Here is a 16,615-nt window from a genome sequence, read left to right on the forward strand (position 1 = left end):
CACACACACAGCCATCACCTTCACAGCCATCACCCACACAGCCATCACCCTCACAACCATCACCCTCACAGCCATCACCCTCACAACCATCACCCACACAGCCATCACCCTCACAGCCATCACACACACAGCCATCACCCTCACAGCCATCACCCTCACAGCCATCACCCTCACAACCATCACCCTCACAACCATCACCCTCACAGCCATCACCCTCACAGCCATCACCCACACAACCATCACCCTCACAACCATCACCCTCACAACCATCACCCTCACAGCCATCACCCACACAGCCATCACCCTCACAGCCATCACCCTCACAACCATCACCCTCACAGCCATCACCCTCACAACCATCACCCACACAGCCATCACCCACACAGCCATCACCCACACAACCATCACACACACAGCCATCACCCTCACAGCCATCACCCTCACAGCCATCACCCTCACAACCATCACCCACACAGCCATCACCCACACAGCCATCACCCACACAGCCATCACCCTCACAACCATCACCCACACAGCCATCACCCATACAGCCATCACCCACACAGCCATCACCCACACAGCCATCACCCACACAGCCATCACCCTCACAGCCATCACCCTCACAGCCATCACCCTCACAGCCATCACCCACACAGCCATCACCCACACAGCCATCACCCACACAGCCATCACCCTCACAACCATCACCCTCACAACCATCACCCTCACAACCATCACCCACACAGCCATCACCCACACAGCCATCACCCTCACAACCATCACCCTCACAGCCATCACCCTCACAACCATCACCCACACAACCATCACCCTCACAGCCATCACCCACACAGCCATCACCCTCACAACCATCACCCTCACAACCATCACCCTCACAACCATCACCCTCACAGCCATCACCCTCACAGCCATCACCCTCACAACCATCACCCTCACAGCCATCACCCTCACAACCATCACCCACACAGCCATCACCCACACAGCCATCACCCTCACAACCATCACCCTCACAGCCATCACCCTCACAGCCATCACCCTCACAGCCATCACCCACACAGCCATCACCCACACAGCCATCACACTCACAGCCATCACCCTCACAACCATCACCCTCACAACCATCACCCTCACAGCCATCACCCTCACAGTCATCACCCACACAGCCATCACCCACACAGCCATCACACTCACAGCCATCACCCTCACAACCATCACCCTCACAACCATCACCCTCACAGCCATCACCCACACAGCCATCACCCACACAGCCATCACACTCACAGCCATCACCCTCACAACCATCACCCTCACAACCATCACCCTCACAGCCATCACCCTCACAGTCATCACCCACACAACCATCACCCTCACAGCCATCACCCACACAACCATCACCCACACAACCATCACCCACACAGCCATCACCCTCACAGCCATCACCCTCACAACCATCACCCTCACAACCATCACCCACACAACCATCACCCACACAACCATCACCCACACAGCCATCACCCACACAGCCATCACCCACACAACCATCACCCACACAACCATCACCCTCACAGCCATCACCCTCACAGCCATCACCCACACAACCATCACCCACACAACCATCACCCACACAGCCATCACCCTCACAGCCATCACCCTCACAACCATCACCCACACAACCATCACCCTCACAACCATCACCCACACAGCCATCACCCACACAACCATCACCCTCACAACCATCACCCACACAGCCATCACCCTCACAGTCATCACCCTCACAGCCATCACCCACACAGCCATCACACACACAGCCATCACCCTCACAGTCATCACCCTCACAGCCATCACACACACAGCCATCACACACACAGCCATCACACACACAGCCATCACCCACACAACCATCACCCACACAACCATCACCCACACAGCCATCACACACACAGCCATCACCCTCACAGCCATCACACACACAACCATCACCCACACAACCATCACCCACACAACCATCACCCTCACAACCATCACCCACACAACCATCACCCACACAACCATCACCCTCACAACCATCACCCACACAACCATCACACACACAGCCATCACACACACAGCCATCACACACACAGCCATCACACACACAGCCATCACACACACAGCCATCACCCACACAGCCATCACCCTCACAGCCATCACCCTCACAGCCATCACACACACAGCCATCACACACACAGCCATCACACACACAGCCATCACCCTCACAGTCATCACCCACACAGCCATCACCCTCACAGCCATCACCCACACAACCATCACCCTCACAGTCATCACCCACACAACCATCACCCTCACAGTCATCACCCACACAACCATCACCCTCACAGCCATCACCCTCTCAGTCATCACCCTCACAGTCATCACCCACACAACCATCACCCACACAACCATCACCCACACAACCATCACCCACACAACCATCACCCACACAACCATCACCCACACAGTCATCACCCTCACAGTCATCACCCACACAACCATCACCCACACAGCCATCACCCTCACAGCCATCACCCACACAGCCATCACCCTCACAGTCATCACCCACACAACCATCACCCTCACAGCCATCACACACACAACCATCACCCACACAACCATCACCCACACAACCATCACCCACACAACCATCACCCACACAGTCATCACCCTCACAGTCATCACCCACACAACCATCACCCACACAGCCATCACCCTCACAACCATCACCCACACAGCCATCACCCTCACAACCATCACACACACAGCCATCACACACACAGCCATCACCCACACAACCATCACCCACACAGCCATCACCCTCACAACCATCACACACACAGCCATCACACACACAGCCATCACCCTCACAACCATCACCCACACAACCATCACACACACAGTCATCACCCACACAACCATCACCCACACAGCCATCACCCTCACAGCCATCACCCTCACAGCCATCACACACACAGCCATCACACACACAACCATCACACACACAGTCATCACCCACACAACCATCACCCACACAGCCATCACCCTCACAGCCATCACCCACACAGCATTCACCCTCACAGCCATCACCCTCACAGCCATCACACACACAGCCATCACCCACACAACCATCACACACACAGTCATCACCCACACAACCATCACCCACACAGCCATCACCCTCACAGCCATCACCCTCACAACCATCACACACACAGCCATCACACACACAGCCATCACCCTCACAGTCATCACCCACACAACCATCACCCTCACAGTCATCACACACACAGCCATCACCCTCACAGTCATCACCCTCACAGCCATCACCCTCACAACCATCACACACACAGCCATCACACACACAGCCATCACCCTCACAGTCATCACCCACACAACCATCACCCTCACAACCATCACACACACAGCCATCACACACACAGCCATCACACACACAGTCATCACCCACACAACCATCACCCTCACAGCCATCACCCTCACAACCATCACCCACACAGCCATCACACACACAGCCATCACCCTCACAGTCATCACCCACACAACCATCACCCTCACAGTCATCACACACACAGCCATCACCCTCACAGTCATCACCCTCACAGCCATCACCCTCACAACCATCACACACACAGCCATCACACACACAGCCATCACCCTCACAGTCATCACCCACACAACCATCACCCTCACAACCATCACACACACAGCCATCACACACACAGCCATCACACACACAGTCATCACCCACACAACCATCACCCTCACAGCCATCACCCTCACAACCATCACCCACACAGCCATCACACACACAGCCATCACACACACAGCCATCACCCACACAGCCATCACCCTCACAGCCATCACCCTCACAACCATCACCCTCACAGCCATCACACACACAGCCATCACCCACACAGCCATCACCCTCACAGCCATCACACACACAGCCATCACCCACACAGCCATCACACACACAGCCATCACCCTCACAGCCATCACCCTCACAACCATCACCCACACAGCCATCACCCTCACAGCCATCACCCTCACAACCATCACCCACACAGCCATCACCCACACAGCCATCACACACACAGCCATCACCCTCACAACCATCACCCACACAGCCATCACCCACACAGCCATCACCCACACAGCCATCACCCACACAGCCATCACCCTCACAGCCATCACCCTCACAACCATCACCCACACAGCCATCACCCTCACAGCCATCACACACACAGCCATCACCCTCACAGTCATCACACACACAGCCATCACCCACACAGCCATCACACACACAGCCATCACTCACACAGCCATCACCCTCACAGCCATCACCCTCACAGTCATCACACACACAGCCATCACCCACACAGCCATCACCCACACAGCCATCACCCTCACAGTCATCACACACACAGCCATCACACACACAGCCATCACTCACACAGCCATCACCCTCACAGCCATCACCCTCACAGTCATCACACACACAGCCATCACACACACAGCCATCACCCTCACAGCCATCACCCTCACAGTCATCACACACACAGCCATCACACACACAGCCATCACACACACAGCCATCACCCACACAGCCATCACACACACAGCCATCACCCTCACAGCCATCACACACACAGCCATCACCCTCACAGTCATCACACACACAGCCATCACCCACACAGCCATCACACACACAGCCATCACCCACACAGCCATCACCCTCACAGCCATCACCCTCACAGTCATCACACACACAGCCATCACACACACAGCCATCACCCACACAGCCATCACCCACACAGCCATCACCCTCACAGCCATCACACACACAGCCATCACCCTCACAGCCATCACACACACAGCCATCACCCTCACAGCCATCACCCTCACAGCCATCACCCTCACAGTCATCACACACACAGCCATCACACACACAGCCATCACCCACACAGCCATCACCCTCACAGCCATCACCCTCACAGTCATCACACACACAGCCATCACACACACAGCCATCACCCACACAGCCATCACCCTCACAGCCATCACCCTCACAGTCATCACACACACAGCCATCACCCACACAGCCATCACCCACACAGTCATCACACACACAGCCATCACCCACACAGCCATCACCCTCACAGTCATCACACACACAGCCATCACCCACACAGCCATCACCCACACAGCCATCACCCTCACAGTCATCACCCTCACAGCCATCACACACACAGCCATCACCCACACAGCCATCAACCACACAGCCATCACCCACACAGCCATCACCCACACAGCCATCACCCTCACAGTCATCACCCACACAGCCATCACCCTCACAGCCATCACCCACACAGCCATCACCCACACAGCCATCACCCTCACAACCATCACCCTCACAGCCATCACCCACACAACCATCACCCACACAACCATCACACACACAGCCATCACCCACACAGCCATCACCCTCACAGCCATCACCCACACAGCCATCACCCACACAACCATCACCCACACAACCATCACACACACAGCCATCACCCTCACAGCCATCACCCACACAGCCATCACCCACACAACCATCACACACACAGCCATCACACACACAGCCATCACCCTCACAGCCATCACACACACAGCCATCACCCTCACAGCCATCACCCACACAGCCATCACCCACACAACCATCACACACACAGCCATCACACACACAGCCATCACCCTCACAGCCATCACCCACACAGCCATCACCCACACAACCATCACCCACACAACCATCACACACACAGCCATCACCCTCACAGCCATCACCCACACAGCCATCACCCACACAACCATCACACACACAGCCATCACCCACACAACCATCACACACACAGCCATCACACACACAGCCATCACCCTCACAGCCATCACACTCACAGCCATCACACACACAGCCATCACCCACACAACCATCACACACACAGCCATCACACACACAGCCATCACCCACACAACCATCACACACACAGCCATCACCCTCACAGCCATCACCCTCACAGCCATCACCCTCACAGCCATCACACACACAGCCATCACCCACACAACCATCACACACACAGCCATCACACACACAGCCATCACACACACAGCCATCACCCACACAACCATCACCCTCACAACCATCACCCTCACAGCCATCACACACACAGCCATCACACACACAGCCATCACACACACAGCCATCACCCTCACAGCCATCACACTCACAGCCATCACACACACAGCCATCACACACACAGCCATCACACACACAGCCATCACCCTCACAGCCATCACCCACACAACCATCACACACACAGCCATCACACACACAGCCATCACCCTCACAGCCATCACCCACACAACCATCACACACACAGCCATCACACACACAGCCATCACACACACAGCCATCACCCTCACAACCATCACCCTCACAGCCATCACACACACAGCCATCACACACACAGCCATCACACACACAGCCATCACCCTCACAGCCATCACACTCACAGCCATCACACACACAGCCATCACACACACAGCCATCACACACACAGCCATCACCCTCACAGCCATCACACACACAACCATCACCCTCACAACCATCACCCTCACAACCATCACCCTCACAGCCATCACCCTCACAGCCATCACCCACACAACCATCACCCTCACAGCCATCACACTCACAGCCATCACCCACACAGCCATCACCCACACAGCCATCACACACACAGCCATCACCCACACAGCCATCACACACACAGCCATCACCCACACAGCCATCACCCACACAGCCATCACACTCACAGCCATCACCCACACAGCCATCACCCACACAGCCATCACACTCACAGCCATCACCCTCACAGCCATCACCCACACAGCCATCACCCACACAGCCATCACCCACACAGCCATCACACTCACAGCCATCACCCTCACAGCCATCACCCACACAGCCATCACCCACACAGCCATCACACACACAGCCATCACCCACACAGCCATCACACACACAGCCATCACCCACACAGCCATCACCCACACAGCCATCACACTCACAGCCATCACCCACACAGCCATCACCCACACAGCCATCACACTCACAGCCATCACCCTCACAGCCATCACCCACACAGCCATCACCCACACAGCCATCACCCACACAGCCATCACACTCACAGCCATCACACACACAGCCATCACACACACAGCCATCACCCTCACAGCTATCACACACACAGCCATCACCCACACAGCCATCACACACACAGCCATCACCCACACAGCCATCACCCACACAGCCATCACACTCACAGCCATCACCCACACAGCCATCACCCACACAGCCATCACACTCACAGCCATCACCCTCACAGCCATCACCCACACAGCCATCACCCACACAGCCATCACACTCACAGCCATCACCCACACAGCCATCACACTCACAGCCATCACCCTCACAGCCATCACCCACACAGCCATCACCCACACAGCCATCACCCACACAGCCATCACCCACACAGCCATCACACTCACAGCCATCACCCTCACAGCCATCACCCACACAGCCATCACCCACACAGCCATCACCCACACAGCCATCACCCACACAGCCATCACACTCACAGCCATCACCCTCACAGCCATCACCCACACAGCCATCACCCACACAGCCATCACCCACACAGCCATCACACTCACAGCCATCACACACACAGCCATCACACACACAGCCATCACCCTCACAGCCATCACCCTCACAGCCATCACACTCACAGCCATCACACTCACAGCCATCACACTCACAGCCATCACACACACAGCCATCACCCACACAGCCATCACCCTCACAGCTATCACACACACAGCCATCACACACACAGCCATCACCCTCACAGCTATCACACACACAGCCATCACACACACAGCCATCACCCTCACAGCTATCACACACACAGCCATCACCCACACAGCCATCACCCTCACAGCTATCACACACACAGCCATCACACACACAGCCATCACACACACAGCCATCACCCACACAGCCATCACCCTCACAGCCATCACCCTCACAACCATCACACACACAGCTGCGAGGACTTCAACTCCACTGCTGGATGGATGAGAGGGAGGTTGGTGGGGGGGGGGGCGGAGAGGTTGGTGGGGGGGGGAAGGTTGGTGGGGGGGGAGGTTGGTGGGGGGGAGGTTGGTGGGGGGGGAGGCGGAGAGGTTGGTGGGGGGGGGAAGGTTGGTGGGGGGGGGAGGTTGGTGGGGGGGAGGTTGGTGGGGGGGGAGAGGTTGGTGGGGGGAGAGGTTGGTGGGGGGGAGAGGTTGGTGGGGGGGAGAGGTTGGTGGGGGGGGGGGGGTTGGTGGGAGGGGGGGTTGGTGGGGGGGGAGAGGTTGGTGGGGGGAGAGCTTGGTGGGGGGGAGAGGTTGGTGGGGGGGAGAGGTTGGTGGGGGAGGTTGGTGGGGGGGGTTGGTGGGGGGGGGAGAGGTTGGTGGGGGGGGAGAGGTTGGTGGGGGGAGAGGTTGGTGGGGGGAGAGGTTGGTGGGGGGAGAGGTTGGTGGGGGGGAGAGGTTGGTGGGGGGGAGAGGTTGGTGGGGGGGAAAGGTTGGTGGGGGGGAGAGGTTGGTGGGGGGGAGAGGTTGGTGGGGGGGGAGAGGTTGGTGGGGGGGAGGAGGTTGGTGGGGGGGGGAGGTTGGTGGGGGGGGTAGCCACCCACTGTCCCCCTCACCATACTTCACCAGCCTGGTCAGTGCGGGTTTGTGACGGGAACACCGCTCCCCTCCCCCCGCCCGCAACTAAAGTCACGGTGCCAGGCTAGGTGCACTCTGCTCACCTTGGGCTGCACGAGCTCGCACACGCGGCCCTGCCCGCCTCCCCCCGGCGTGGGGCAGTCGGGCCGAGACGAGAGGAAGAGACTGGCCGAGTTGGCCACGGAGCGACGCAGGGCGACGAGGATTTCCTCGGGAGACGACGACGCCGAGGAGGAGGAGGAGGCAGAGGAGGAGGCAGCAGCAGCAGCAGCGAGACGTCGCATCCTGAAGAAGAGGTAGACGTAGCAAGCGGTGAGTAGCATAGCGGGGGTGGTGGCGGTGGTTGCCGGCTGCTGGTGGTGCTGGCTGTGCTGCTGCTGCTGCTGGTCGCGATGACCATGGCCAGAGAGGGCCGAGGTCGCATGCACCGCGGGTGGTGGTGGTGGTGGTAGTGCCCTCTTGCGGGTGGTGCTGGTAGTGTCGTGGTCGCAGTGGTGGGGAGCGGTGGTGCAGCGGTTAGCGCTGTGAACCCGGCGACACGAGTTCGATTCCCGCTCACGGCCAACACCGGTGACGATTATCTGAAGCGGTCCTGGGCCTCCTCCCCTAAGTCGGCTCAGCCTCAAATGAGTACCTGATGCGGTGTGTAAACATTGGCAATAGGGAGACAAAGGCGGTCGGGCGTGGTGCTGGCCACCCACCCCCTCGTGTACCGTTCCGGCCTTCGTAGGTGCTCGCTAACAGCACTTGCCCCTACAGTCTGTTAAGGCTATACGGGGGATCTTTGTAGTGGTCACAGTAGGGGGCACAGGTGTTGCATCAGCCAGTCATCTCGGTCATCTCAGTCAGTCGACCCGTGGCACCCGCTGGGTCTGCCCCGTGACCTCCTGCCAGCGGGCGTTCGACACTTCACGTGGCCTCAAGGTGCACTTGGCCTGGCACAAGCGTCGTGGTGACGTCACCGCCACTTAGTGGCGAATGGCGGTTGTTGTTGTTGTAGTGGTCAAGCGCTTCGCTGCGCTACGAACCTGGCGACCCGGGTTCGATTGCCGCTCAAGGGCAACACCAGGTGACGATTATCTGAAGCGGTCCTGGGCCTCCCCTAGGTCTACTCAGCCTCAAATGGGGAGACAAAGGCGGTCGGGCATGGTGTTGGCCACCCACCCCCTCGTGTGCCGTGCCGGTCTTCACAGGTGCTACTCGCTAACAGCACTTGCCCCTACAGTCTGTTGCAGGCTATACGGGGGATCTTTGTCTTTGCCCTCTTGTGGACAGGCCCCCGTTAACAGAGGCCCACGCCAAACTCGGACGAGATGACAAATTAAGAATATCCATAACACAGGTGTTTTTTTCTGGGGGGTTAAATCGCGTAAATATAAATGTTGGCGTTAAACCCGCCAGCACCCGACGACACAATCAATCAGTGAGGTTTGTCACGTAAACAGAACGTGGAGAGTAAACACAGCATTTACCTGGCCTGGCACCAACATTTACCTGGCCTGGCACCAACATTTACCTGGCCTGGCACCAACATTTACCTGGCCGTGACATAATTGTGGGTTTGCTCTTCAACACACCGGTGTGCTGTACCAGTGACGAATTGGCATGTTTTGTTTATGTGACAAAGCTTACTAAATTGACTGGTCGTGGGTTCGATCCCGACCCTGACACCTGCTGCTGTATATTTGGTGTTTGCGTGTCTCTCTCATCATCACTACCATCACGGTGGCTAGGAGATGTTAACTACCTCGCCTGGTGTACAGGAGGTCGTGGGTTCGATCCCGACCCTGACGCCTGCTGCTGTATATTTGGTGTTTGCGTGTCTCTCTCATCATCACTACCATCACGGTGGCTAGGAGATGTTAACTACCTCGCCTGGTGTACAGGAGGTCGTGGGTTCGATCTCGACCCTGACGCCTGCTGCTGTATATTTGGAGTTTGCGGTGTCTCTCTCCCCGTGGTCGTGTGGATTTTTCTCTGGCTCCTTCGGTTTTTCTCTCCACATTTAGAATCAACATCACTCGTTTATAGTATTTGGCTGCTGTACATTTCAAAATGATAAAACCACATCGTTAAGCTATTATTTGTGGCCAGGTCGCTTCTGAAATAGCTCAGTGGGCCTTATGTGTTAAAATTAAAATATAGTTTTAAAATAGTTTAAATACGTTTCCCATGGATAATCCTTACTATTCAACCACGAGTCACATTGGCAGTTTTCAATTGCTTGGCTGCCACTGAATATTGAGTGTATACCCGCGGACGAGATGGGGCGATGGAATCGGCTCATGTTCTGGGTGGATTATTACTTTGTAGGATCGTGAGAGGTGGCTGCGGCTCGGAGAGGCCTTCATCCAGCAGTGGATTGACCATGACTGATGATACCCAAGTGGCAATAAAGGGTGATCAGTGTACAAGGTTGGTGCAGATATCTTGTGACCCCCCCCCCCCAATTAATTGACCCCCAAACATTTATTTTTCATACTCTGGTTCTTTCGGTAAAGTCACGTAGGTATCAAATAACATAAATGAAACCTGATGTGAGACAAAAACTGATGCCAGATTTGGAATCAGCACCCCCAAATTACCTTAAAACCGTTGGAATACCTTATTCCAGAAAAAGTGTGTTGACCAGTGATAATCAATGCACCTGCTGATCTGCTTCAACTGGTTATTCCCGATTCCAACTTTACGTATGTAGCAATTTTTACTACGGCATACATTGGAAGGTTGCGAGGTCAAATCGTGGTCCTTATTTATTTAGTGCGTGTGTTCGCACCAAGCACTGATCCACGCCGAACTCCATCTCTCTCTCTTCCACCACACAGCAAGCTGACCCATCGAGTGCTCGTGCCAGAAATCCCAGAGGGGTTGACGAGACTTGAGACGAACATGTCCAGGGGCAGTTACCGAGTTCCTCGCGGATGGGCAGGATCGGGTGTAACATGATATACGGTTGAGTTCGCAGACTGTTCAGACACCTCTGCAGATAACCGAGGGGTGCAACGTGGTGAAAAAAATTAGCAGGACCCTCCTGAAGGTCTTGAGACTGAGCTTTCCCCGGGTAATAATGTAGCAATGTCTGATAAGTAAATAGTTTACTGTGCACACTTTAATAATTCACGAGACAAATGGTGCTACTCTATAACCACCCCTCACGGCAGCAGACCCAACGCACTCGGGGAAAACCAAACGCAGTCCTGACGTCCTCACTCGCCACAAGTGCCATCACACACACGAGCCTCGACTCATTACCAATGAGAACTTTATTGGATCAAGACGGCAATGTACAGCTTGGCCGGTATCTATCATACAGGATCACGATTCTCACGCTGGGCAGTCAGTCGTACTGCACAGGGGACAGCTGCTGGGAGTGAATTCCGAAGCTTCTACGAAGCCCGTGGGAGTGTGATCATTAGCCCAAACTAAGGCGTCTTGATGCAACCATAGGACGCGAGTGATACGTGGCTTGGCGCCTCCCCCTGCCCGGAACAATGGAATGCACGTTCACGTTATTCCGTCAAAAGATAACTGCTGGCAATAACTCGGCACAATCACTGGTAATGGCAGGCAGGCAGGCAGGCCCACCACGTTGAGTGGGGGTGACGCCACGGCTCGGTAAACGGACTGCACCGCGTACCGATCGTACACCGATGCACGTGAACAGGTCCGAGCCTCTGGCCACGAAGATATTCGCCCGTACGGATGCAAACGAGCACGGACCGATAGCCTGGGTCACTGCAGCGAGGCATCGCTGCAGACAATTTCAATGTTGCTTTAAAAGCTGCAGAAGCAAACATTGACGTCTGACGCTGTTCATTGATCAAATACAGTAAACGAGTGCTGAAAGATGCAAATCTTTAGACGCTTTAGACGGCCAAAGAATCGGCCGGTGGTGTCTTGGAGGAGTCCCGGAGAGTCGAGTTCGATTCCAGAGCTCACGATTGCCGGGACTACAAGGTGCCGCGTCTTCCGTCACCCCTGGAGCATTGGTCACTGTTAAATAAATAACTCCCAAAACAATTCTGCAGATCTGCATCTCGTGTAGCGATGCTCTATATTTATTGGGTGACCAGCTGCCAGATTGAGTTACATCCTGCCTGCCCCACCTTGACGTGGACTCCGGCTGACTTGGCCAAGAGAAATGTTTGGTTCTCCACTTAAATTAAGATCAAAAATTCCCTTTGATTTGTGCTCATAGCTTATTCTGGGAAATTACCTCAACGCAATATTCAATTATTCGCAAAATCAGGTCTGGCTTGCGCACAAATTATCAATGTGACAACATCAGCCCTTATATTAAAACGATTCGTTTTACCCTAGCCCAATTTATCCCAGCCCTAAAAGCCTGCCCCGCCCCCCCACCCTAACACTCACTAACCACATTATTGCTTTACACTTCATATATCTGTGTGAAAACTCGTGAGGTTGGTAAATGTCGAATGAGGTGGCACCGATTGGCTGCACGAATGAAAGGCGGAAGTAGCAGGCCTCCATGTTCACTTCACTGCCACCCCATTGCCACAGCCAGAGGCCTCCAAGGGCAGCCAAGATGGGCTGTGATCTCAAGCCGAGTCAGTTCTACCACACGAAGCAAACTTGGGAAGAATGCAATCTAGAGGGATGGTTATTGGCAAGCTGTGACGATTCTAACAACATAAAACAGGGATTGCATTTTCCTCCCTCTAAGAAAATCAACTTTGATCCCTTTTTTCCCCTCCAAATGAACGCATTTATCCAAAAGCAACAGTCAGCTGACAACGTTTTAAAGAAAAATCTTCCTTTTCTAAATGTGGCCTCTTGTGGTGGAGTGGCTGAGCTGGAAGGACCTGAACAGGTGGCTCTGCCAAACCCGACCGTCAAACCTCCAAAACGCAGCTTCCATTTTTAAAGCTATCAATGACAACTCTTCTAGGACACGTGAAGGCGAACCTGCGATCATCACTTACAATATACCACCGTCAAATAATCATAAAACTAAAAATTATTGGCTAGACATGACAGCCATGTGCAAACATTGATCCGAAGGAGAGTGCTGCAATAAGTAAACACGAAGGACTCGCACACCAAATGGGTAACGGGTGCCGCTGTACGGGGAGGGGGGGATGAACGGGGACCGTCATCCCCATCCGTGCACTCCGCATTCACTCCAACGCGCCCTGACGAATGTTTGCGCTGAGGCCTACGTGGAACTGAGGCCTACGTGGCCTGTAGGGACGAAACTGAGGCCGGCTTCTCCTTTCGCTACGGATTAATCACAATCGCGCACAGCGCTGGATTAACTTTTGTGTTTTTTTTTACCAAGTACGCTTGTAACATTCTAGATTTGAAGCTTTCGTGACTGCAAGGATTCATACTCTTAGTTTTTTCGGTAAAGTCACGTAGGTAAAAAATTAAATAAAAATTAATAAAAATAAAATAATAAAAATCACGACGTTTCGGAGGCAACACAAGTCTCCGTCATCAGGTGGGACCGTAACAGCCAGATTTGCTGTATCAAGTTACAACTTGCATCTTGGAATCCCCGCCTCACTTGATACAGCAAATCTGGCTGTGACCGTCCCACCTGATGACGGAGACTTGTGTTGCCTCCGAAACGTCGTGATTTTTATTATTTTACTTTTATAAATTTTAATTTATTTTTTTACCTACTTGGTGACTTTACCGAAAAAACTAAGAGTACACTTGTAACAGTGATAATACCGAAAGAATCAAAGAGTAATAATAGTGGCGTTGGTGAAAAGCCGTCACCTGGTCATCCGGCGCCGACTCCTTGCCAAGAAGTGTCCGATTCGTAAACAGTTTTTACCAAGTACCAATTTTAAAATAAAAAATTGTGTCAAGTATTTCCCAAAAATGTTACGAAGCGTTATGATTACCTTAAAAAAAATTGGTACGCGGTAAGACGGTTTAAAAATCAGAAGCCTACCGTTTCAATCGGCAGGGTTTGGTGATCATGTAATTATATCGGAGATTATGTAGCGCACGTGCGCCTGCCAAATCAACGGACGCTTCCTCGTAGGCCACAGCGCACGCTGCTTCATTGCTGGCAGCGCTGCCGAGCGCAATCCAGTGCCGCACTTCCTCGCGCCACGTGGGTCAGCCGTGGCTACTTTGGGCCCTGTAAACATTGGTTTCGCTAGTTGGCACTTTCATCGCATCACAGACCAAGCGCCCAAACTAAGGCGCGGCGTACGAACACCACGGCAGCAGGTGGCATCGCGACCGTGGCTCCACGCGTGGCACAAAGGCCCATTCTAAATGTGTTTGGAGTGATTTGTTAAGTCACCCAGAGGATTTCAGCACTGACCCGCCTGACGCTAGCTCTCGAAAGTACGACGCCGGAGAGAATTGTAATATTGTCCAGCAGGCTCAAAACATGCGGGGGGGGGGGGGGGGGTGGGGGAATGATTTGGTGACGTGGCCGTCGGACACACGTGTGGGTCGCCCCTTGCTTTGGCAGCGCCGGGCACGGAGTTGTGAATGCGGACTGTGGATCGCAGCAGCGACACCGCGCGCACACACGCACACACACACCAGACTCGCACACGCACGCACGGCACCTCCTAGTGAGGCTCGCCTCACACTATTACACAAGTAAAATATTAACGAGACCCAACCCTGCGTCGCTCACATAGAGCGGCGGTGGCAACGTTCCACCACAGCGAACCCGCAGCAGCGAGTCGCACTGAATGGGTCCCATCCCAGCTCTCTATACTGCCAGTGTATATACCGTATACCGTCAGTGTATATACATGTGTATGGCCATTACCAGGCAAAATGACTGCTCTTACTGTCCACAAACCAACTGGCTTAGGCCTTTGATATGCACTCAATTACCATTTCATCATCATCATATTTATATTAATCATAAAAAAAACAAATGACTAGAACATTTCATAAATATGAACAATTCCCCCGTTTGTGCTGCCAACAAGGGATGTCGTGCGGCACACGCCACACCCGGCAACCCGACCGATGTGCACGCTCGGCTGCCGGTTTGGAAACCCACGTTTTGCCACGGACCGATTTTGTTCGAAGCAAAAATATCGTAAGAAAAAAAGTTTCCCCAAAAATTGTAATAAAGTACGAGATCAACCCTTTTTGCAAATCGGTCCACCGTAGCCGGGTTTCTTTTTTTTTATCAAATCGGCAGCCTCCTACGGCCAAGATCGGCCAGGCAGGCGGGTACGGCGCACGCCAGCGAGGGACAGTGGAATGACTGGTGGGGGAAGGAGGCCGGGGCCGTTCCCCCACGGTCGTGGGCCACGATGCGAGGAGAGGAGTGCGGGGAGCTGGGAGCCCGCGGGGCTTTCTATCGTTTGGGTGGGGGGATGCGAGGGGGTTGGGTGGGTGGGGGGGGGGGCGTCGTGACCCCAGTGCTTGCGGGGAGCGGGCAGGGGAGACGGACGGATGGTGGTGACGAGGGCTACTCGCGGCCGTCCTGGAAGAGCTGCAGGTCGAGTCTGGCCGTGATTTCGCCCGTCGGGACTTCGTGCAGCAGCAGCCTCTTGCTGATGGGGCCCTTGGTGTCCTGGTCGCGCTTGATGTCGGCCACGCGGATCTCCGTGCGACCCAGGAAGTCTGTGCGCGCAAGCGGATACCACCACCGACGCCGTTGTCGTCACAACCTCAACCGCCATCACCGCCACAGTCACCACGTCAACGACCATTACCACCACCACTACCATGACTGTCAACAGCACCACTAGCAAGCACAGTGACCACCACCACT

At 54.6% G+C, this 16,615-nt stretch overlaps 2 protein-coding genes across 4 annotated transcripts in view; both read right to left on the reverse strand.

Moving 5' to 3' along the window:
• The window catches only part of HLCS (holocarboxylase synthetase), a 35,304-nt gene extending 25,983 nt beyond the window's left edge, over positions 1 to 9,321 (reverse strand). The window contains exon 1 of the mRNA XM_078878298.1: positions 8,967 to 9,321. Coding sequence (XP_078734424.1) covers positions 8,967 to 9,206 — 240 coding nt within the window. The 5' untranslated portion in view covers positions 9,207 to 9,321. The remainder of the gene's footprint in view (positions 1 to 8,966) is intronic.
• A 2,817-nt stretch (positions 9,322 to 12,138) lies between these two features.
• ITSN1 (intersectin 1) overlaps positions 12,139 to 16,615 on the reverse strand; it is a 63,057-nt gene continuing 58,580 nt past the window's right edge. For all 3 annotated transcript variants that reach the window (XM_078878312.1, XM_078878313.1, XM_078878311.1), the window contains one exon: positions 12,139 to 16,464. In XM_078878312.1, the coding sequence (XP_078734438.1) occupies positions 16,310 to 16,464 (155 nt within the window). In that variant the 3' untranslated portion in view covers positions 12,139 to 16,309. The remainder of the gene's footprint in view (positions 16,465 to 16,615) is intronic.

The sequence above is a fragment of the Lampetra fluviatilis genome, chromosome 50 (genome assembly GCF_964198595.1).
Source record: "Lampetra fluviatilis chromosome 50, kcLamFluv1.1, whole genome shotgun sequence".
NCBI lineage: Eukaryota > Metazoa > Chordata > Hyperoartia > Petromyzontiformes > Petromyzontidae > Lampetra > Lampetra fluviatilis.